Source organism: Conger conger, chromosome 14 (genome assembly GCF_963514075.1).
Source record: "Conger conger chromosome 14, fConCon1.1, whole genome shotgun sequence".
NCBI classification, from domain to species: Eukaryota; Metazoa; Chordata; class Actinopteri; order Anguilliformes; family Congridae; genus Conger; species Conger conger.
In genome coordinates this window covers 21,388,972-21,411,913 of record NC_083773.1, presented here as the reverse complement: position 1 = coordinate 21,411,913, position 22,942 = coordinate 21,388,972, and the positions used below count along the sequence as shown (strand labels likewise).

The window sequence follows — 22,942 nt, the reverse complement described above, 5'->3', positions numbered from 1 at the left end:
TTCTGAACTGAACATTCTAATGCTGATGTGGCAATCAGTACTGACGACCGTTTCAGACGGCGAACATTAGCTAACATTCGGCAACATGTTCACACTTTTTTTTATGTTGCAATGTAATATTTGTTCTTACCTTTAAAAAAAAACTTCCAGGCAAACAGCTAATCAGCTCACTAGCATTGTTACACCTAAGTTGCATCCATTTCTATTAAAAAGGCATTGGTGACTAACTAAATGGAATGGGCATTTAAAATCATTCAACAGAATCTGTTTGCTGCAAACATAGTTCAGGGTTAAATTTCTGAAAGCTGATCTGCTCCCCCCCCGCAGGCTGCGTCTGGCCAGGATGAACGAGGAAATGCGTGAGTCGGAGGGCCCCTTCGGACAGCCAGGTCACTACCCCATCAGCAGCCCCACAGAGCAGCAGTATAAGACCTGCATTCAGGAGTTCATCTGCCTTAACATAGACGAGTGCTAGAAGGCCCCCTCCTCTCCCCACTGTTGGGGAGGAGGAGTGGGGATTGGGTGGGGCTTGGGAGGGGTCTCAGCTTGTTGCCTAGTAACAAGGAGAATCCCTGCTGGGAATGTTGTTGTCAGAACTTAGGCAGTGACCTACAACATTCCCAACAGGAACCTAGCCCTGGCCCCTAGCTTTCCAAACCCATGTTGTTTTATATTTTGGGGGAAAGGGTAGGATTTGTCCCCACCGGTTTGTGTAATATAGCAGTCCGTGCTGTTCCTGCTGGACCACTCCAGCAATACAAGAGCAGCCATCTTCCCCAGGTTTTGAGACCACAACCAAACCCAAAATGGCAACCAGTGTCCACACAGGGGCTTGGCAGATGTGATGGATGGAGTCGTTGACGTTTATCTTGTTGTTATGCCTTGGCGTTAGCCTCAAAGGGTCACTGGTAATAGCTTGACTTTGAAGCGGCCTGACTACATGGTGTGACTGGGTATCACAGCTGGACTGGCGGTTTGGAGGTCAGCTCTGGTTGTGGGGTGACCTGTTGACCAAAGTAAGAGGTGTATTCCTGGGTCTTGGACATTTGGATATCACACGGCCTGGTATGAGTTTTGTAGGTGCAGATTTGGGATGGTAGGACCCTATGCGTGTGGGATCTCCCACTACATCTGTGTCGACAAAACACTCCCTGGTGTGCCGCAGTGAACTCATGCTAGCAGTGTCCATGTCAGGGAGGGCTTCACTGTGTTAGAATGCCTACCTGTACTGTTTTCAGCTTTCAGCTGGGGACACTGGGCCACAATACAAACAAATGAAAGCCATTTTAAAAGGAAAGCACCATTTTAAAAGGGACCAAACTCAGCCATTTGAGCCACCGTGAGTTTCAATCATTCGGTGCATTTTTTACAGTTAAATTTTTAACAAAATGTGACTTTTTAAACCAAGCTTCTGATACCGAGTGGCTCTTAACTCAGTGGTCCCTGACTTGGCTTATGCTGAGGGCGGTGGGTGGTGAGTGTGCGTTTGTGGTCTCAAAACCTGGGCATTCTCCATGGGCAACGGACCATCCCAGTGAGCAAAAGCCGGAATCTACACATCTAGAGGGGTGGAAATTTCGGTTGAGAGATGTTTTCATGTAAGCAGTCTTGGTTTACCCATATCTAGCTCAGGTTTTACCCAGATATTGCCTGGCTACTTGCTAGTCAGCGTTTCACCGACCACAGGAGCGTTCACTGGGGTGAGCTGAGCCTGCTTGCTCCTGTTGGCCGTCCGTGTCACTGGAAGATGTCAAATTCAGCGGCTCATTAAGAACCTGTCAGTGCTGTGGCAGGTTCACATGTGAGGCCAGATCACCTGATGGTTTTTCTCTCCCTCCGGAAAACCAGCACGTGGAGCCTGTTTAGCAGAAGACTGCTCTTTCTATTCAGTTTTTTTCTATGGTGTAAATGCAGTAGGGATTCTGCCTCTGTGCAGCCTGTGTTATCCTGCATGAGGTGATTTTTTGTGTTTCACGAGAGGAAGACGGGAGGGCGATGAAACGGTTTACTGTGATAAGAATATCGGAAGGGCTTCGGAGAATACACGACGAGTCAGTTATTCTTTATAAGTGTGTGTTCATACACAGTATACGCTGAAATAATGTCTTGAAAAGGACTATTTATTTGAAAAACATACTAGGATGTTCTTTAGACGATGTAAAAACAGAACTTTGTGCACTTTTCCTACCCACAGTATTTTAATTTCTTTTGATTTATTTTTGGAAATAGAGTATACGTAATTCTATATGTTTTTTTATTTATATGATTTTGTACAGAGGATTAGTGCAATGGTTATTTTAATACAGATCATCTGTATTACTTTAGCTTTCATTTTTTTTTATTACTTTTATTCTTTCAATTTTAATGAGATCATAGATTACTTTTTCACAGGATATTTTTCCTTTTATTACATTTCCGAGCATGTATACTAATTCATTTTATCAGCATTTCGGAACATTATTACATGCTCGTTTCTAGGAGACCAAACCACACCAGCCAACAGCTAAAATAATAAGGTACTGGGTTTTTTTGTTCTTTTTTTTAAAACAAAATTGCTATTTGAGAGATGCTATCCATTTTGAATTGAAAATTAAATAATAATGTTAATATGGTTTACATATTTGTATCTATATTTTTTAACCTCATGGGTTGCAGTCATATGATGTATTATGATTATGATAATGTTCATTCAAAGTGTTTGAATACTGCATGGGTCGACTTTGCCTGTGACTTTCTTAGCTCTGTCGATTTGTTCCCTTCTTAAATCTGTATGTGTGTGTGTGTGTGTGTGTGTGTCAATATTTGATATATTATACAATCCTCTGTAAGATCCTGGTACTGTGGTGCCAAACTTAAAGGATGGTGACGGTGTGTATTAAGGCACCAGAGGGAAGCCTCACAGTGTTTGGTTTGAATCAATGCAGGGCACAACCCCACCAGTCAGCTTCATTACAGACTCCTCTAAACTGCATGCTCTCTCACCCTTTAGCAGAGAGACAAAGCTCTCAGCATGTTTCTCAAGCTGGCTAAGATATCTGCCTCAAGTCATTTCCATTATAAAAGCACTCCTCTCCTACAGTATATTAGCCAGATAGCCTAGCCACTCAGTGGAAGTGCATGACTTCTGTTTACACTATATGTCAGTAAGTGGCTTCAGCTGCAGGTTTACTTTGTGACTTGGAATTGCTTTCATCTGTCTACCTTAGCAATTGATGTCATGGGTCTAACCTGAGGCTGTCGCAGTCAAATGTAGTTTGTGTGTTTTATTTTGACTTGTGCATAATGCAGTATCTGTGGCATAAGTGAAACTAAATTACACTTGCGAGGGTTATTACACAACTGGACTTGCCCTTGGTGTAATGTGATATTATTTTGTTTCCACCATTTTGGAATATAGTTATGTAATCGCATAGGAACTCACGTTATGCCTTTTTAACTGGGCATGTTTTGTTTTGGAGCATGGCCATGTTAAGCTTAGCTTTCCCCACACACATTTTGTGTCCCAACTGCCTGACTTTTCATTGGCATTCCAGATCTTTCTGACTTCACTTGAGTGGCAGAAATCAAGCGTATTGCTTTCTCATTGATTTCTGGAGAGGAGATGTGACTCAGCTTTTGTTATGGGAGGGACCAGACCCCTTCCAGAGCGTTGCCATGCAACGGCCAAGATACTTTCTGCAAAATGACTGTTTGGGAGAGGGTGTTGTACATACAGTAGAGGGCGTTACCTTGTAAATGAACAAATATTAACACTTTCATAAGGATTCATTTGTGCCAGCTTTTCTGTGCGCTGAAAATGTGAATTTGTAAGGCAGACAGAGATTCTTAGTGGAACATATATTAGTGTGTAGACAAGTTTATTAATGAACACATGGTGACTGGGAAGCTAAGAGCAGTATGTTGGCACTTCCCACTGGACCTAGGATGTTCACAGTTTCATATGAAAATGAAATACTTCAAGCTTACGTGAAATTGAGAGGAGCTATACAAACATTGATAGCATGGGTGAGGTGTGTGTGCCATGCCAGCAGATGTGCTACGTGTTGCGTGACTAGAAGTGCTGTAAATAAGCTGAATACGCATTTTAACGCTGACTGCCTGCTATTGAACATTCTGCTGTGACCCTCTTCCTGTAGCGTTTTTATTCCTGAGCTTCTGTTTCTCTCTTCCTACAATCTGTACAATCTTTTGAATGTTGTTAAAGATCGTCTTGTCAATCTTAAAATATTCTTGTATGATTTAAACTACTGCTGTCTTTTTAATTTATTTTTGTTGCCGTTTTTGTTTTTGAATTTTCCTATTGTCTTATGGAAACACTGAAAAATACTAAGAATAAAACGGAAAATCTGGATGAACTCCTAACCCGCCTACTCTGCTGCTTGTGCTTTATTCCTGCCTTAAACTGTAACTAACACATACCGTTCCCACAACGTTCCCGTAACGCTGTCGCAATCGTCTGACATTGGCGTGGCGGAAATGCTCTGAGAATGTTGTGTGCAAGCTGGGTCATGTCTGTAACACTCTAACGCTCTAACATTTCTGCTTTGCCAGTGCAGCTAACCACTTAACCTCTGGCCTGTGGTGTCTGACTGAGGTGGCTGGGGTACACACTAACACTCATGCAGGTCCTAGAGGCTTCCTCGGCAGTAGTAACATTACCCACAATGCAAACCATGAATGAATACGCTCAAACGGTCTTGAAATAGATAAGAATCTAATGAAAACACAAAATAACTTCTTTGATTCAGCTTTTTTCCATGTTCAATGATTTCTTCCTTCCAAGCTGTGATATTTCAGCCTTGTGTCCTAGGCGATGGCTATATTTACAATTTTCATTGAACATACTTTTATTGGGTTTGATTTATTATTTTATGCAGCTAAAATTTTGATGCCAGTCTCAACCAAACATGGGAAAGTGTGTAGGGGACTGGTTTGGCACTGTCCTGGGGACATGAGTGGGGGTCTGTTTGTAAGTGGTCAGCTCATATTAGCGTAATTAAATGTTGGCTGACATCGTTATCTCTATTGAATCGGTGCTGTTGAGCTAAATATAGAGAGAACACCTTATGCAAGTAAAAAAAACACAACCCATCAAAAACATTGATTTTAATCATTTATCTCTTCCTTGTTTCTGGTTATAAAAGAGCATGGAAATGCACTCCACTCCGCCCCTAGAGGATCACAGCCAAAGAAACTTTAGATCCAAGCTGATGAACCGTTAGCAAACCCTCTAATTAATTCTCCAAGTCCATATTATTCTTTTTCATTGTCCAGTTCACTGTGAAGCACTTTGCTGTTGTGAAGCGCACTATATGAATACAACTTATTTTTAGAATTATTTGTGAGCTTGATGGACTGACGCCACCCTCTTAGTGGAATAAAGCACTCTTTGGCCTCCTGGGTATGTTGGGCTGCAGTTGTATTGGCTAGACCGAATGAGGCAAACCTAGGGGCATTACTGCCCCAACCAGAAACCTGCCGGAGCAGTTCCTTTATTTAGTCATCACATCTGCTCTTCTTCCTCATTCTCCTCACACACATTTTCTGTTTTTCTTACGATAAAAAGGCTATCACACATCTGCTCCTCATGAAACTTCCCCCCACAGTACTTTCACGTTCAATTATGTCAAGCAGCAAAGCATACATTTTCTGATGACAGATGACGTGCAGTTAGGAGGAAGATTATCTTAGAGCACGTAGACGTGTTGATCTCAAATAAATCCTATATCATGTCTACATTAATTTATCATTTTCTGGTTTAGAAAATGGCCTAATTTGTATCTTACACTGCTTTGATTGTGAACATTATCTATCGTGTAATTGGGTAGTTACAGAAGCAATTCAGCTTAAATACAGCCCTAAAGGATAAATAAAAAAATGTATGCTCCACATCAACCCTGCATTACTGATATGTATACTGTATAATAATGTTGTATGGTTGCTACAATGCCACAGTAATGCTGTAGTAACAGTTACATTACATAATACTGGAGTAACAATATTACATTGTAGCTGGGATCAGCCTTGAGTGTTAGCCTTTCAACACTAAACCCCTTTGCTCAAATGGATTATTAAGGATCTATAATTAGGCCTGAACTATCCACAAGGGTGCAAAGTGGGTTAAACTGACTCTGTTGTTGCTTCCATAGATACGGATGTTGCCACGGTCACCAGGAAATTAAAGATGAAGGATTTTCGGGATAGAGTGAGTGAAGCATCATGGTCCTTATAACTGGGGTTTGTTTTTCTTCTGGTGTGGTGTTTCTATGGAGACGATCTCTTTCTCTTCCAACAGATCTTCCCCAGGTTTTTGGTACTCTTTCATATTTGAAAGGCCAATGGACAATAAATATATTAATATATGGCTTCCCCTAAATCATCATCCTGAATATCTTCTGATCTTGGCTCTTTTGTTTTTTGCAATCAAATTGTATATGATTTCAATAGATCAAAAAAGCAATGATATTCCACCTTATTGAGTTCTTGGCTCTGTTCTGAATCATTTGACTAAAGCTGATTAAATCTTGAGAAAAGGGACCCAATACTTTTAAATCATGCCATACACAATCATGGGCTCATTCGAGACATACCTGTACACATGCAGGTTGATTCATGTGGTTGGGTTGATTCATGTGATGCATTGCTTCTATAAATTCCCTAAAGTTCATACTGTTGTAGCAGTGAGCTCTAATTTAACTTCCACATAAACAAGTAATGCTAATCTGATGAATCGCATGATTACTCAATTGACTTCCCCCTGAGAAGTCAGTGGTAACTTTGACATATACCAGACAGTAGATCTGCATTGATTGTTTTAGTATAAGTGTTGGTTTCAAGTATACCAGAAACCAGAAATTACTACAAAATCACAGCCTAATCTTTTTGACCAATGAAATAGTTGCACTGCATTTCAATGAATCAATAAAATAAAGCAGACGTTATTTGATCATTTTACCCTCTTGAGTTTGGATTGATGTTAAACTGAATGATCCCAATACACTGACATATAGTTGGGCCCACTGCACTGGTTCAACCTGACGTAGAGTCATGTTGTTTCATTGTATTATTTGTGTATTTACATCTAAACTCTTTAGTCAAATGATGCACTCAGCTACAGAGTCAGTTAGAGCTGCCAGACTGGTGTGTGCTGTTCCTGATTCTCCTCACTCTATCCTGAAAAACCCTCCATTAAAAGCAATCAACAATTAACTATTGGTGTCCATTATATGCGTGAGATTTCCAATAATGTTGTCTTTTTGGAATTAATATTCAGCTCATAAATCACATCCACTGCAAAATCCCTGTTAATAAAAACAAATCAATATATTCGCATAAAATCTATTTCAGTTTTAAATCATTAAAATAAATAAGCATATTAAATTTGAATAAAGGCTAGTTCTTAAAGCCTTTAATTCCCCACTAAATTAACAGAGAATTGCAGAAATGTTGCTACTGTAGAAGATGTGATTGTATTTATTCATCAGTTATGTCATATAATGGACATCCAAATGATCAATGAAACTAATAAAATATTTGCTTTCCTCTGTACTGAAAAATAAATATTTGTCTTGTTAAATGCCTCAGCCAACTCCCAATATAATTCTCTCACAACATTCCAGTGGCATTGTGTAAATGATGGCACAATGCTGCAGATGTTGAGGGAATGCTACAGTACATTTGCTGGGCTTTTTGCTGTTTTGTTGGGACATTAATCCAGCTTTCTAGGACCTGATTGATTCCTTCTTCATTTCCTTTGGTTTCACTTAATATGAAGTTTCAGATTTACTCGGGTTTAAACTTTGTGCTAATCAATGGGATGTCTGATTGAAAAATGGGTTGAATGTGCACTGAAACATATGTATTTACTCATCTGCTGTTCCTGAGGCTAAAAGATTGAGGTCTGTGACATCCATAAGGCTGCATGGAAGCTCTATACAGTGTCTTATATCAGAGCCTACCAGTGGACCCGTCCCATGATGCCTGTCCCCCCTCCACCCCACCCCACTCTATTCCAGGGGACAGCACGTATGCCGACATCTTTAGGGAATTTTCTCACATGGCGTCACACAATCCCGAAAAGCTGAAGCGGAGGAGCAGGCACTTCCGACATTCCTTCAGGTAGCGCCTGCACGCCAGTAACTAGCCGGAAAACCGTCCGTGTACTTGAAGAGCGCCGTCGTCACTTTTCTGAGCTCCCCAATGCATCCCTTTTCCGGACATTCCCTGGATCATCAAACGGACGTCCTGTTGTGTAGAAAGAGGATGGGGGGGGGGGGGGGGGGAGATATGTGGTCCTCACAACTCATATTGTGCCTATTGTCTATAACAATACAAGGTGCCAGTGCATACCTAGTTGTTAATGTCAGGTGTGGTGTTTAAGGTCTTCAAAGCCTGTTTGATGGTGAATAGTTTTTAAGAGTTTTAAGAGTTTAAGAGTTGTACTCTGAATGATGAATAAAGATTATTTTATTTACCACTACCATCTTAACTGAAACATTACATTAGATTTTCTGAAAAGTTGGCGAGTTTGCTTTAGTAACTACTGAACTCACCAAACTGTAGAAAAAAAAGAAAAACGTGAAAAAAAAGATTGGCCTTAACTGTTTGTCAATGTTCATTGAATCCCAGCCTGAATCATTTTACTGAGTTTGGATCTGTAGGACCCCTCCCTTGTATATCACCTATTCCCCTTTCTTATTGTCATTACTTAAGGTTTGGTTTTGTTTTGCTTTTTTGTATCAGTGGAGGTTGTTGAGGACAATATGGTGAGCTGTATCATGCATTCTCAATCAGTTCTGTAGAGTGCAACTGACATTAGCCAAGTGCATCACCACTGATTAAGTCATTAACCAATACCATTGTTTTATTATGATTGCATTAAGTGCTAGATTAATGGATTCATAATGTGCCAAAAATTCCAGGGAAAAGACTTCAAGCATCAAAATGCTGGACATTGAAAGAACTGAATATTGGTATTTCTCTTTCCAAGATAAGCCTGCCTTTATATGTTTTAATAGTGAATAAAATGCCCACAATGGCCACAATGAATACCAACAGAAAAGAAAGATTTTCTGTGATTTTTTTAAATTTTTTTAATGAATGTTGTGATGCATGTTTGCCAGAATTACCTAAATTAATAACGTGCTGTAAATGGCCATTTCTCTTACAGAATGTGTCTTCAGGTCTTTCAACTCAGAAATACGTTTTATCTGTCTAAACCCTGGTGTCCTGATCGATGAGCAATTGCATTGATTTTCTTTAAAACTCAGCTTTTGGTTGTGTGTCTGAATGTGGAATTGAACTATGATGGATTTATTTGTAGATTGCATTAATTGAATACAGTTTATTTATAACTTGTTATAACATAAAACCTGAAATCATTATTCATGACAAATTGTGAAGCATTTTGGTAATGCTGTAGTAGTAAGATAGTAGATAAATTAGTTAGTAGATAAATATCGTTTTAAGTTTCTGAAGGCACATTTTCTATTGTGTAAACAAATAAATGCCAGGTTGTAGTATCCGTTTTTTTCATGCAGTAACAAATCATAATGCATTTCTGTTGCATGTTCTTTTTTTCCTTTGTAAAAACATTGGATGGTAAATGGCTATGCTGGTATAGTCTTATTCATTTTATTTCTGAGTAAGAACTGTGCAAAAACTATGTATGATATATAATAAAGTGAAAGCCTAATTATGTATATAAACATTTTAGACAAAAACACTAATATATCTCAAATTATTGCTGTTGTTTTTTGTTATGCAAATGTGGAGGCCTCTAAATGAGGCTTAATGGGATAAGAATAAAGAATTGTATACTGGTTTTTATATTAACTTTATTTATTTCCTATCAGTATTCTTACTCCTGAACAAAATTCTTACTTATTGCCTGACACCATATTTTTCCATTCTTGACATTTTAAATTCCCTTCCATGCATACTAAGGTGTGGTCCACAATAGTCCAGCCACAGCCATACTGAATGGTAGATGTGCCGAGACTTGGATTACTGTCCAATATAATTAGTGAAAACAAATCATTGTTACATCAAATGAGATTTCCTATCTAAACTAGCACAGCCCTACATTATTTTATTTGTTATGCTCAGGTATTAGTAGCGCTCAGTGTACTCGGTTGTCTAATTACTACTGTAAAATCAGGGTAGATGAACAAAACATAAGTCCTACATGAATAGCCATGATTTTTGGACTGCATCAAGTCTAATATTGCCTAATTGCCTACATCTAAAAAAATCCATCATAATACCAAACTAGTACCTATTGTTCATCAGCTTGCATCGGGATCGAAATATTTATCGATATGTCATCTGTGATGAGTCATAATTTATCATACATAATTTTACCAGCTGACCTCACAAGTAAAGCAATACAGAGACTATGTGGCTCGCTGGGCTCATTCTCTCTGCTTAATAATAAAGTAAGCCAGTGAAATTCTTGTGTTATTGGGCCAAATAAAACGTGTTACATTTTTCCTTCATATGCTGACATCATCTACGTCTTCCACATTGTTTCCATATGACTGCAGATCCAGAGGCACGCTCTGCTACCAACAGTGGGTAACCTGAAAGGGTCACAGGGTAACACGTTTTATTTGGCAGACATTCACATGTCACCCCCCTGCTCAGCAACCTCCTCTGGCTGCCTGTTATGGCTCGCATCAAATTTAAAACTTTGGTGCTCGCATACCAGGCAGTTAAGGGATCAGCCCCTGTATATATTCAATCCCTTATCAAGACCTATACAACAAGACCCCTCCGTTCTGCCACTTCGTGCCGTCTGGCGCCTCCCCCTCGCCACACCTGCACTTCACGCTCACGACTGCTGCCTGTCCTGGTCCCACGGTGGTGGAATGACCTCCCGGTGGATGTCAGAACGGCAGAGTCTCTGACCTCTTTCAAGCGCAGACTGAAGACTCATCTCTTCAGGCTACACCTTTCCCTCCCTAACTCACCACCATGATTAGCCTTAGATTGTAATGGCACTTATGTATAGATTGTATAGATATTGTTACTTGTATAGATATTGTTATATTCAGGGTATTCTAGCTGCCAACTGTGGTATGCTAGTTTGAAAGTTGATTGTACTCTTCAAGGGTTCTGTATGTTTACACTAGGACTCGGAACTGTACTGTCCTCTCAGGTCCTCTTAGCACTCATACTTGTGTTTGATTTGCACTTCATTGTACGTCGCTCTGGATAAGAGCGTCTGCTAAATGCCATGTAATGTAATGTAACATATTGGCTGGGAGGGAGGGGGGTTGCTGGTGATTGTCAGGAGCATTCATCAACAACAGTGCTCAAGAAAGAAACTGTAAATGTAAATTCGGAGCCATAGGTTTTGAGCCCCAAATTTCGTGTCTAGGAAACGACAGTAAGAAATACACGGATCTTCCTTTACAGAACCATTCCCACTAGTACAATTACTGTTGGCATAACAAAATATTATCTAGTCCCGTGACGTTTATTTGTGATCACTAGTTTAGAAGACACTGTGATGATTAAGCCGACGGTTGCAGAGTGATGGTTAGAATCTTGCTACACTGTATTATTTTGTACTCCATCTCGATTTACAATGAAATCACAGATTTGTTAAAAGCTGCTTACAATAATTATGTCGCAGTGTAAATAGGTTAATTGTATAGACAGAGAAATGCTGTTCTCGTATGTAGAGGCTGGCAGTGCCTTCTACTGGTCCCCTCGGAGGATAACACCAATTAGTCCACGAAACACACGTTACCTAAAGCAGAGATGAAATTGGAAGGAATAAAAATAGAATGCAAATAGGAAGCAAGTTATTTTGCAATGATAATAGCCTTCATGGGGTTGCAGACACTGAAACGTGAATCCCTAAAGAATACGCACTGCGTGGTCCGACAGGCTCCCAACCTTGCTACTCTGAACTCTTAACAATTATGTTGAACTAGCTAGGGAGTTCCGTTGAAGGAACTTAAGGTCCAAGAATGAGTGAAACAACGGTCGCTGAACAGTCCAGCCACATTCTGATGATCACAAACGCATTATATTTTAAAAAGCACAATCTGAGGTTCTTCTCTGTCTACCACAACAATTTGTATCACGGGACATGTAATCCGGAAACCGTGAGGCTAAACTCCTCCCAACCGCAGAGAAGCCATATTGAAATAGAAAGAGGACGAGCGTCGATGTATCACCATATCCCTGTTAAACTTACTGTCTGATTTTCATACTGCACTCAGTCAACAGACAGAAGGGCTCATCATCGCGCTAATCTACCAAGCCAATCATTTCACCAGAGGTGTCAAGAGGTAGCTATTTGGGCGTTATTCTGATCTTGCTTCTCTGTGTGGCGGTTCGCTTCTGTTTTCCCGGAGAATGCTAGCTAGCTAATGTTAGCTAATGACTGTTCTGCTGATATGTAGTGGCCTATACGGCTCACTGTTCCCGACATCTGGGAAGCGGGGCCCTCTTGGTCAATACTTTTAGCTGTAGATTCAGGTACGCTACGTGTCACATACCCTTGCCCTTAGATTACCAACGTTGGCTGAGACGCCTCAAAATAAATTGAAAAGCTAGATAGTTGCTTAGGCCTCTGTGTTTTAGCTACATAGGATTTCACAAACCTGTTCGCTAGCTAGGCTAGCTAGTCTCAGCCAGCCATCACACTTTAGGCTTTACCATGCAGTTGGTTAGCTAGCTAACTGTTAGCTAATGTCATTTATGAGGTCAACCAAAACTTAGATAGCTCAACAGCCGAGTTAGTTCTCTGGGACTGCAGTCAATTTTGAGTAGCTAACTAACTAGCTAATTAAATAACATGAACGTCACGCTAATACTGCAAGTTTACAAGGGCAGAGTCTTGACTGCTTGCCGCTTTACTAACGTTAGCAAGCGAGCTAACGAGAGATTTATGTACGGAGTAGCTATTTAAATAGGCAGCTAATATTTATTGGGCGAAGAGTTGAGCAGTGTTCTAAAGCTAATCGTGACTAACGTTAGCTAATTTTGCGAGTCTTGGGGTGGGGTAAACACTCCGCTATTATCTCACTATATATCGTCGTCTGAGCATTTTCTCCCCAGAAACATCTGTGGTAATTTTGTAATCAACTGCCTAAAATCAAACGCTAGCACGACATGCCTATATTCAACTTTCGCAAGGTAACGTTAGCTAACTTTGGCTATTATAGTTCAATTGTGGGCTTATGAAAATACTGCACTGCTGGACTAGCTAGCTAGTTAGCTATTTCTCTAGTTAGCTAGGCTAACAGTCTTGTGCGAGGCACCTGTTGAGCTCCGTAATATTGCTTGCTTCCTTGTTTTTAAAGCATTAACTCGCTTGCTGTGTTAATCGGTCTCAGTGACAACATGTATAATACCAGTTCGTTTGGCGATATTGCTGCCTGCAGTAGCTAACAGTTACCTAAAATTATGAACTTAGATTGATCGAGAGTCAGTTCAGCAGTGTAGTTATGACAAACCTGCTGCCACGGTAAAATCCTGTGATGTGCTAGTTCATGTCACACGTCTGCTTGTTTAAAAGCAGCGTGAAAAGGGGTGTGTGAAAGTCTTTTTGCGCCTTGTCTGTGATGCTGTTTTATGCACACTTAATGGAGGCCACGATTTTGTCTTTTCCTGGCTGTTCCCACATTTTCGAAACTGATCTGTGTAGTCGACCCACAGTATGATTTCAGAGGACATCCCTTCGACTTGTGCAGCATTACATACATTTGGTATAAGGAAAAGGTGAAATTTAAGCAGGTGGGATTAACAGTATAGACATTTGTATGGTAGTGTTGAGATTTTAGTCATTTTCTGTTGCAGATCGGGGACTCAAATGTCGTTACTTAGCCCCTCTTCTCTTTCCAGATGAGCAGCAACAGTAACAAGAGGGCACCAACCACAGCAACGCAAAGACTAAAGCAGGATTACCTGCGCATAAAGAAAGACCCTGTGCCTTATATTTGTGCAGAACCTCTTCCGTCCAATATTTTGGAATGGTAACGTATGGGCGTTTACATTTACCCTGTTTCCCAGTGAAGTCGTTCATATTGCTGAAACGCGACTTATTTTGTTCCAAGTCTTTGGTTGCTTGTGGGTTTCAGCTGTTCTCAACCAGCAACTGACCCCTGGTGACCAGAAGAAAAAGATTTCAGGACTTCCTTTAAACCTCTTTCTCAGTCTTGGGAAGGGAAGCTTAAGTGCATATCCAGTTAGATTTAGGCCTTTAGCAGATCCAGGTAGTCAGAGCAATTTGTGCGCTGCTTACTGTCTGTAGTATATTTGACATCTGTTTGTAAAAATGCATGTAGGACTGCAGGGCTGGTTTTGTTAGTTGGACATTGGACTAAGAGAATGACTGTCCGTATCCAATGTACAGATGAGAAATTGGTAATTAATGGGCTTGATTTTTGATGAGATTTTGAGAGAAAAATGAGATTTTTCGTAGGAATTAATGTTTTTATTTTTTCCACACTGATTACACTTATTTTGTCTGTCTAACGATTTTACACTTTTGCCATGAATTGAAATGTATACTGTTGAATACAATTAAAAACAGGCGTTAAAATTTCATTGAAATTGAAATTTGTAACATGTTTTGTACCCATTTACCGCTTTCTTTTGTGAATTCAGGTTGTATGTAAATTTTGGTGTAAAATTGATTTCGCAACAATTAATAGCAAATGTACTGAGCTGTTCTATGCGTGGACTTGAAAAATTGCAATATTATATTTTGATTAATATTACCACTACATGATGCATTGTCAATCATTTACTCTGTCCACATAAGCACTCATCCCTGTGTGGGATAGCAGATGCACTGGCATTGTTGGAAGTCTGTCTTCCCAGTGTGCGCAGGATGTAAGCATGATCTCCGTGGATGCTCCATTGGGATACCTGACACTTCCAAGTCTGGAACTGAGGACATGCTTTTTCTAAGAATTTTGTGAACAAAAACTATTAAGTATTTATGATAAAAAAATTTTTTTAAAACATCCGGGAATTAGGGTTTAATAATTGTTTAAAGATTAAGAATATATCTCTATCAATAGTATTAAAGGTGGAGCACACACAGAATGCTTAGTTTGAAAAACAAACGCATAAAAAAAACCTGGGAGATGAAATTTTCCTCCCCATGATAATTGCTCTATGATTCATAATGTGATGCTACTGCACTGTCCCTGATTAGGACAGTAGACAGAAAGCGTGGTGTGTTTGTGTGGACTGTAACTGAAGACACTTCGATGCACAGTGTCCTTTTCCTGGTTCATGCTGTTCTCTTTCTCCTGTCTCAGGCACTATGTTGTACGAGGTCCAGAGAAAACCCCCTATGAAGGTGAGTGCAGCATGCACTCTGCTTTGCTCTGTAAAACTGCACCACGCGCTGTGTACCAAGGCTCAAGTCTGCCTGTGTCATAATCCTGTTCCCATAAATCTTTGTGTTTTTAATTTGCTTTGAATTTATTGGTATTTGTATTCAGTGTGCACATCATTATCTATGCAGGAGTAATTTTCCTTCGCACAGTAAAATATGTATCTATTATAATTACTGTTATATAATAATATAACAGTAATTAATATGTTTGCATTGATATAAACCTATTTACATTCATTCTTTTTCAAGGTGGTTATTATCATGGAAAGCTCATTTTCCCACGGGAATTCCCCTTCAAGCCTCCTAGTATTTATATGATAACGCCAAACGGAAGATTTAAATGTAACACAAGGTAAGTGCGTCTGAACTTACCGGCTCGCTTTCACAACCTGGAAGAGCGAGGCAAGGTGTTGTAGGAATGCTGTGCCACGTCAGATAGATGATGCGTGAGGTTCTGAAGTTTGATGTTTGATCTTTGGGGTGACCGCTTTCTGCCCTGGCCCCAGGCTGTGTCTCTCCATCACGGACTTCCACCCGGACACGTGGAACCCCGCCTGGTCCGTGTCCACCATCCTCACAGGCCTGCTCAGCTTCATGGTGGAGAAAGGGCCCACCCTCGGCAGTATCGAAACCTCAGATTTTACAGTGAGTGTGCACTGAAAAATCCCAAAAAAAGCCTTCTAGTCTTATATTCACACTTTCTGTCGTTTTTCTTTTTTGCTAAATAAAACAAAACGATTGCCACTGACGTGAGACGGTATGACCCATTTCAGGATTTGCGAATGGGGTGCGACAATCACTTGTCCAATGAAAAGTAACTTAAAACAGACTAATTGTTTTGTACTTTATAGAAAGAAATTATATTTGAAAATACTTGACTAAAATACTGAGTCAGATTTTTTTGCTGTGTGGAGAATTCTGGACTGCTTTTGATTCAGATTTTACAGTGAGTATGGAGTTAAACTCAGGGCTGTGACACAGATTTGCTAGCTGGTCGGTGGGGCCAGTAGGGGAGGGGTGAGTAGCAAAGGGAGATGTTTGACAGATAGGCCCCTGAACCTGAGCCATATGGGAACTGGTCCATCATTGGCCAGCCTGTCCCTGTGACAGGAAGTGCTGTTTGCAGACAGCAAGGGGAGAGAGTCTTCAGACCTCTGGAAAATGGCCGCCTGTTTGTCACGTATGTCGGAGGAGAGCACGTGTGTTGTCTGTGCTCTCCCGAATTGACGGTTGAGGGTGTGATGAGCATTGTAGCAAGAACGTGATTGGCCATTCAAAACTAAGGGGCGGGAAAGGAGGGAAAGCATGTGGTTTAAGTACTAATCAAGATGGTGCAGGTTGTTTTTTGTTTTTTGCACCATAACCATTCTCTGCAAACTAGAGGCTGTTGTGTGTGAAAATCCTAGGAGGTCGCAGTTTCTGAGATACTCAGACCACCCTGTGTGGCACCCACAATCATTCACGGTCACGGTGCTGTTTTTCCACAAAACATGTTAGTGTGGTGTTGTTGTCGTGTAAGGTATATAATCCAAGTAAAATTGTTCTTTGTTGTACATATTTGGCAGAAAAATAGCCTGTACGTGTTTGGAAATGTGAATCTCTACATGGAATTCTTAAATATATTTGGCATATTTCTGCTGTGATTTATTTTCTGTACAGAAAAGACAACTAGCTGCCCAGAGCTTGGCTTTCAACTTGAAGGATAAAGTTTTCTGTGAGCTGTTTCCAGATGTTGTTGACGTAAGTATAATTCCTGACATGCAGCTGTCTTTCATGAATGTACCATGAAGTGGGCGTGTACATACCAGCCTGATGAAATACATTTTTCAACTGCCCGGAGTGTGTCTAAAAGCAAATCGCCTATGAAAGCAAGTTTGACTATTACCGCTGCCTTTCCTTAATCATGGCTCAAAATGTAATTTGAAATTATTAAGTGATCTTAAACCGGGTTTGGTATTTTGCCTGATTGATTGCCTCAAACAGTTTTTCAAGGAGAGTGACGCTATATTTGTATGCCTATCCAAAGATCAGTCCTTGAAATGTTGGAGTGTTCTTTACTTATGAGATATTCATTCAACAGATTAAGTTAATGCTTCAAAGGATTGCATTTGTCTGAATGTCAAGTATTTTGGATATGCACTCAATGAGCACTTTATTAGGTATTTATTATTCTTTTTTTTGTTTACTAATTATTTCACTTCTGCTGCTGTATCCACTTAGAAGTTTCACACGTTGTGTGTTTTGAGATGCTCTTTTGCATACTGTTGTAATGTGTGGTTATTTGCATTAATATCACCTTCCTGTCAGCTTTGGCCAGTCTGACCCTTCTCCTCTGACCTCTCATTAACAACATGTTTGCCCGCAGAACTGCTGCTCACTGAATGTTTTTTCTTTTTCACACCATCAACATTCTGTGCATTCATGTTGTGCATTCATGTTGTACATGAAAATCACAGGAGATCAGCACTTTCTGAGATACTCAAACCACCCTGTCTGGCACCAACAATCATTCCATGGTCAAAGTCACTTGGTTCTCATTTCTTCCCCATTCTGACATTTGGTTTGAACAACATCTGAACCATGCATTTTGTTGCTGCCACATGATTGGCTGATTAAATATTTGCATTAACAGGCTGGTGTACAGGTCTACCTAATAAAGTGCTCACTGAGTCTAGTTTACATTTCCACCATGTAGTAGATGCAGTTATGCAGACCCATGTTACAGGTTTTAGTATAGCATTGAAACATACAGCTTGAAACTGAAGAAGTTTAAATGTGCAGTTCAGCCCGAAAATGAAATTAAACTGTTTCCATTTACCCAGAGTACGATCTGTCCATCCTAATAGTTTCACTGAGATTTGGCAAGTTTTCTAGATTCTGTTCACCATCATGCAATGGACCTCTGCAAACCTTTATTTCAGTGCTGCCTAATGAGCTGAAAATGTACATTCCAAAAACTTGACAGCAACATCTCTTTCCAAATATAATCCAGTTCCAACTCAGGAACAGCCACAGAACTGAATTTGTGCACTATTTAATCGAGAACTACTTCTTCTAATAATACATATAAGAGTACATTTTATTTATATACCGCCCAAGGTCGCTTGACAGATTTAAAATGGTAAGCACAGCAAGTATAGTACATGCAGAAGGCAAACCGATACAATACTAAAAGTATGCCTTCTGTGTATAGCCCAGCAAATTAAAATTGACATTTACATTTTTGTCATTTGTCAGACGCTTTTAATGCAAAGCGACGTACAAGTGCATTGGTTCTTCCACAAGTTAAAGCATCACATCCATAACTAGTTTGGTGGGTGGACTAGCATGAAACGTGAGCGATGGTGACAGGGCTTTCCTGGAATAGGAGTGTTTGTTGTAGTTTCAATATAGCAACTTCTAAAAGCTTCAAAACTCCTAGTTGATATATTAATGGGTGTCATTTTTGCTGAACAACAAGTCCAATTGCACTAGACTTTGCTCTGATACGGACAGTTGGCGAACTTTGGGTACAAAAGTCGTTTGTGATTAATTGCTGTACAAATGAAGCTCTGTGGATGTTTTTGAGTAACTATGTACATGTTTGGTAAGGCAGGTTGCTCAAATGCGAATTCAGTCGCACAAAAATATTGGTATCCGGGTGAATGGCATCTCTCAGAAAAACTATCTGGACAGATAGACAGTACTCTGGGTAAGTGGATACTTTAATTTCATTTGTGGGTGAACAAGGTAATGTAGTACCTTGCTCAAGGGTACAATGGGAATTGGACCTACAGTACCTACAGTATTCCCAAACTGCTCTTACTCCATTGCCCCTTGTATAAGTGTGTGCGAGGCCAGGTTTTGGGCGCTGGCTGACGCGGTGTGTCCCGCTCCCTGCAGGAGATCAAACAGAAGCAGAAACTTCAGGAGGAGCTGAGCACCCGGCCCCAGGCCCTGCCCCTCCCGGACGTGGTGCCCGACGGGGAGGCCCATCACGCCCAGAACGGCATCCCCGCCCTCAACGGGCACGCGCCCCTGCCTGGCGGCGCGGGGCCCCACCCCGCCGGCCTCCAGCAGGCCAATCGCAATCACGGACTCCTGGGAGGAGCCTTAGCAAACTTGTTCGTCATCGTGGGCTTTGCGGCCTTCGCCTACACGGTGAAGTACGTCCTGCGGAGCATAGCGCAGGAATGAGGGGCCTGAGAGCGGGGAGGGGAGGGGTGGGGGGACTGGGGGAATGAGGGGCCCGAGAGAGCGGGGAGGGGAGGGGTGGGGGGACTGGGGTCCTGTTCTTCCCAAACAGAAAGATGCAGAATTAGCCCAAACCACAACGGAAGGGGTGGAACCGAGGAGGAGGGTGAGAGGGTGGGGTGCCATCTGTGGAGCGGGGGTTAACTCGCGATTGGGCGAGAGCAGCGGCGATTCAAATAACGGCAGTTTGGCTCATGGGTTTTATAAAGACCTCTGATCTGTCACCTGGGTAACTGGTGCAGATTGCTTGGATCCGTCTCGCCCTCAAGCGAATGAAACCGTCAAACCTTCATCACTCTGCAGCCTTGGTACGTTTAAATGTTTGTACATACCTGCGCCACACAACGTTGGCCTAACAGTTATTTTGATAGAACGGAGCCTTGATAACACGTAAAATCACCACACCCTAAACTGCCAGATCACTCGTACCATAATTTTTATATCGCCGGGCTGTTGAGAGGGTTCTCAGACAGTGAGTGTGCTGTGGAGGGTGGGTGGGGTCTGAATTGTTCTTTGAAAAAAATAAAAGAAAGAAAAGTGGAAGGTTAAAGTTAGTCCTTGCAGGTGAAGTTCCAGAGTGCTCATTTGCTCTGTGGATCATTTGGAGGATACCAGACCCCCCCCCCCCTCACAGAAAAGCTGGTCTTGACAAATGTTTATACAACTACAGAACATCCAGGAGACAAATTAATCACTTCCTTAAATCATAAAAAACATCCCTAAAATACAGAAACGTCATAAAATCAAAGTGTTAAATTTGAAGTAAAAAACTAAAAGAATATCCGTAAGATAGGGTACTTGTCAAAGGCACTTAAACTTAACAGTACAACATTTAGATCACCATTTTCACAATATGATTCCATTTCTCTGAATACTTTATTTTGCATTAGGTAAGGATGCCTAAATATACATTATTGTTCAAGCGTTTAAAGTTGTGCAATATTCTTCAGTGGTTTCAAATAAACAATGTGATTTCCCTGTTTTAATTTGTATTATATTGTATCATAATGTTTTTGTTTATATCATAGTTTATTTGCTTCTCCCTCCCCCGGTGTAGTTTTTAGTGGAACCGAAGGGGAAGAACCTCGGCCATGTTCAAACTGTTGAGCAGTCACTGCAGAGATACGGTTGTGAAATAAAGGTGCCGGCCCAGGACCTAATGTGTCCAGATGGCTCTAACGGGCACTAAAATGGCGGCACTAGTGTCATGGCTTCAGACAGTGTAGTGTATGGCAGATACACACCTGTTCACACACGCATCCTGGTTACGGTCGTCAGTACAGAATATGGCTGTCAGCCCAGCTGGCTTGTTTCTGTGTTTTGTGGGTGGGGATGAGCCAGTGTGTTTGGGATCAATGCCTGTGTACAGTACAGTGATCCTGATTAATATCAGTTTAGCTTGGCAGCTAAAATCCGCAAACTTCCCATCGAAGTGCTGTACAGAGTGGCTCGAGGCTTTGTTTTGTACGTTTTGAGTAAGTGATGATCATGACATCCTAATAGAGTTTGGGTGGATGAGTAAATATAGGGGAGGGCTGGAAATTTGAATTTTTGTGTTAATAAAATGTCTGAAATAAATTCATGTCTCATACTTGACAGTTGCTTTGAATCACTGAATCCTCCCCCACAGAAAGAGGCCCTTGTTGTGGGGGGAATATGCTTGGGTGCTTCATTTTTCCTACTGGTGTGACTGAGCAAGGCGTGGGGGTGCTTCAGTCTGGACCCCCCAAGAGCTACTTCCATTCCACCCTGATGAAGATGAAGTTACACCTTTTCTTTGGTTTGTGAGGATTTAAAAACAGAAATAAAACGAGAGGCTATCTGGTAACCATGCACACTTCCACTACAACCTCTGAAAATGGTCATTTTGTCCTGTCACACTGGAGCTTTTGTTTTTTGTTTTGAGTAAACTGCAGGTGAGGGGAGATGGGGACGAAATGTATTGAAAATATTTTGTAAGATAAAAACTTTGATAAATGAATTGCTCTAATTTAAGGGCGAAGCAGCATAGTGGTTTAACTAGTTTTAACAGGCTGTTTAAGTCTTTATTGAACCCATGAGCCATGCTGTATTTCCCCCTCGGGAGAGTAGTGACCAATTTGTGACCAGTTTAAATCTCCCAAAACATTAGGGTCGGCTGAACTAACCAGTATCACATTGTACATTATAGGTTCCAGTCATGAGTATTTTGGACAACATTCATGTATTTATCTTTTTCTTTTCTTTTTTATTCTCTTGAGGTGTGCTCTGTTCTATTTATAATTGCTCCTAATTTGCAGTCGTATATATGCCTACGATTCTGTTGTACTGTACAGTCTTCTTTAAACAATTGAGGGTAATTTTTATTTTGGTCATTCGAGCACCATTACACTAAAGCATTAATGATAGGACTTGGTACATGAGATGCAGAGAGGTGACGTGTGATTTCTGGCTTCTGTATCTGGTGTGTGTGAATATGTATGTTTTCATAGTTCATTAAATACCCTGTGCAGCAGGGCATTTTAGAAAATTAATTTACCAAAAGGGTCCAAGGGATTCTTTAAAAAACTGATGGTAATTCTGCCATTGAAGGTAAAAACCCCGAAAATCTATCAAAAAGTCAATCTGAACAATCCTAACGGTCAAGAGAGGAATTGCATCAACAAACACCCTTAAACCACGTTTTCCCCTCCCCCTTCTCTGTGAAGACACTGATGTTGAAGCGCCATTGGCTGTGGCAATTAGAACCAATTTTCAACCAATGAGCTTGAATTATTGTACAGCTATCCAATGTCTTGGTACAGTGTCGGTGCGTGAACTGAATATATTCATTCATTCATTATCCTAACCCGCTTATCCTAATGTATATATTGAAACCCGAATTTAAGGAATATAAACACAGGCAGAGGGTGAGTCAACATGTCAGTGAGCCTTTTTCAATGATAGGGAGCAATTTAGTGATGTAATGGTCTTGTAACAATGTTTTAACACAAAAATCTCCTATTGTACCTTTAAGACCTTATGTCTATTCCTTTTTTACTGAAGACGAAAATGACACTTGTCAAGCAAACGGTGGCTTATAACATACAACATAATAGCTTGAGAGAAAAAAAGATTTTGGGCTGGTTTCACAGACATATTACGCTTAGTCCTGGACTAAATAGAGTTTTCTATGGAGAATATCCATTCAAAATTGAATTTGGTCTAGGACTAGGCTTAACCGGTGTCTGTGAACCATTACAAGACTAAAATACTTGAGCTGTGACCACTGCAAAAATGTTGGTCTTAACAGGATGTGGCTCGAGGGCTGTGCACCCCTGTGTGATCCTGGGAGAAACCGAGGCCTGCATGTTTTTCACAGCA

The 22,942-nt window shown here is 40.7% G+C and overlaps 2 protein-coding genes across 2 annotated transcripts in view; both read left to right on the top strand.

The window, feature by feature from the left end:
- LOC133109333 (arf-GAP with coiled-coil, ANK repeat and PH domain-containing protein 3-like) overlaps window positions 1-8,271 on the top strand; it is a 94,663-nt gene extending 86,392 nt beyond the window's left edge. The window contains exons 24-25 of the mRNA XM_061218618.1: window positions 328-389; window positions 8,016-8,271. Coding sequence (XP_061074602.1) covers window positions 328-389; window positions 8,016-8,122 — 169 coding nt within the window. The 3' untranslated portion in view covers window positions 8,123-8,271. The remainder of the gene's footprint in view (window positions 1-327; window positions 390-8,015) is intronic.
- Window positions 8,272-12,090: 3,819 nt separating this feature from the next.
- Window positions 12,091-19,548, top strand: ube2j2 (ubiquitin-conjugating enzyme E2, J2 (UBC6 homolog, yeast)). The gene is made up of 7 exons (XM_061218617.1): window positions 12,091-12,302; window positions 13,861-13,991; window positions 15,288-15,328; window positions 15,617-15,719; window positions 15,874-16,012; window positions 17,027-17,107; window positions 19,250-19,548. The coding sequence occupies exons 2-7, from the start codon at window positions 13,861-13,863 to the stop codon at window positions 19,541-19,543; spliced, it is 789 nt and encodes a 262-aa protein (XP_061074601.1). The 5' UTR covers window positions 12,091-12,302; the 3' UTR covers window positions 19,544-19,548.
- Window positions 19,549-22,942: the final 3,394 nt, after the last annotated feature.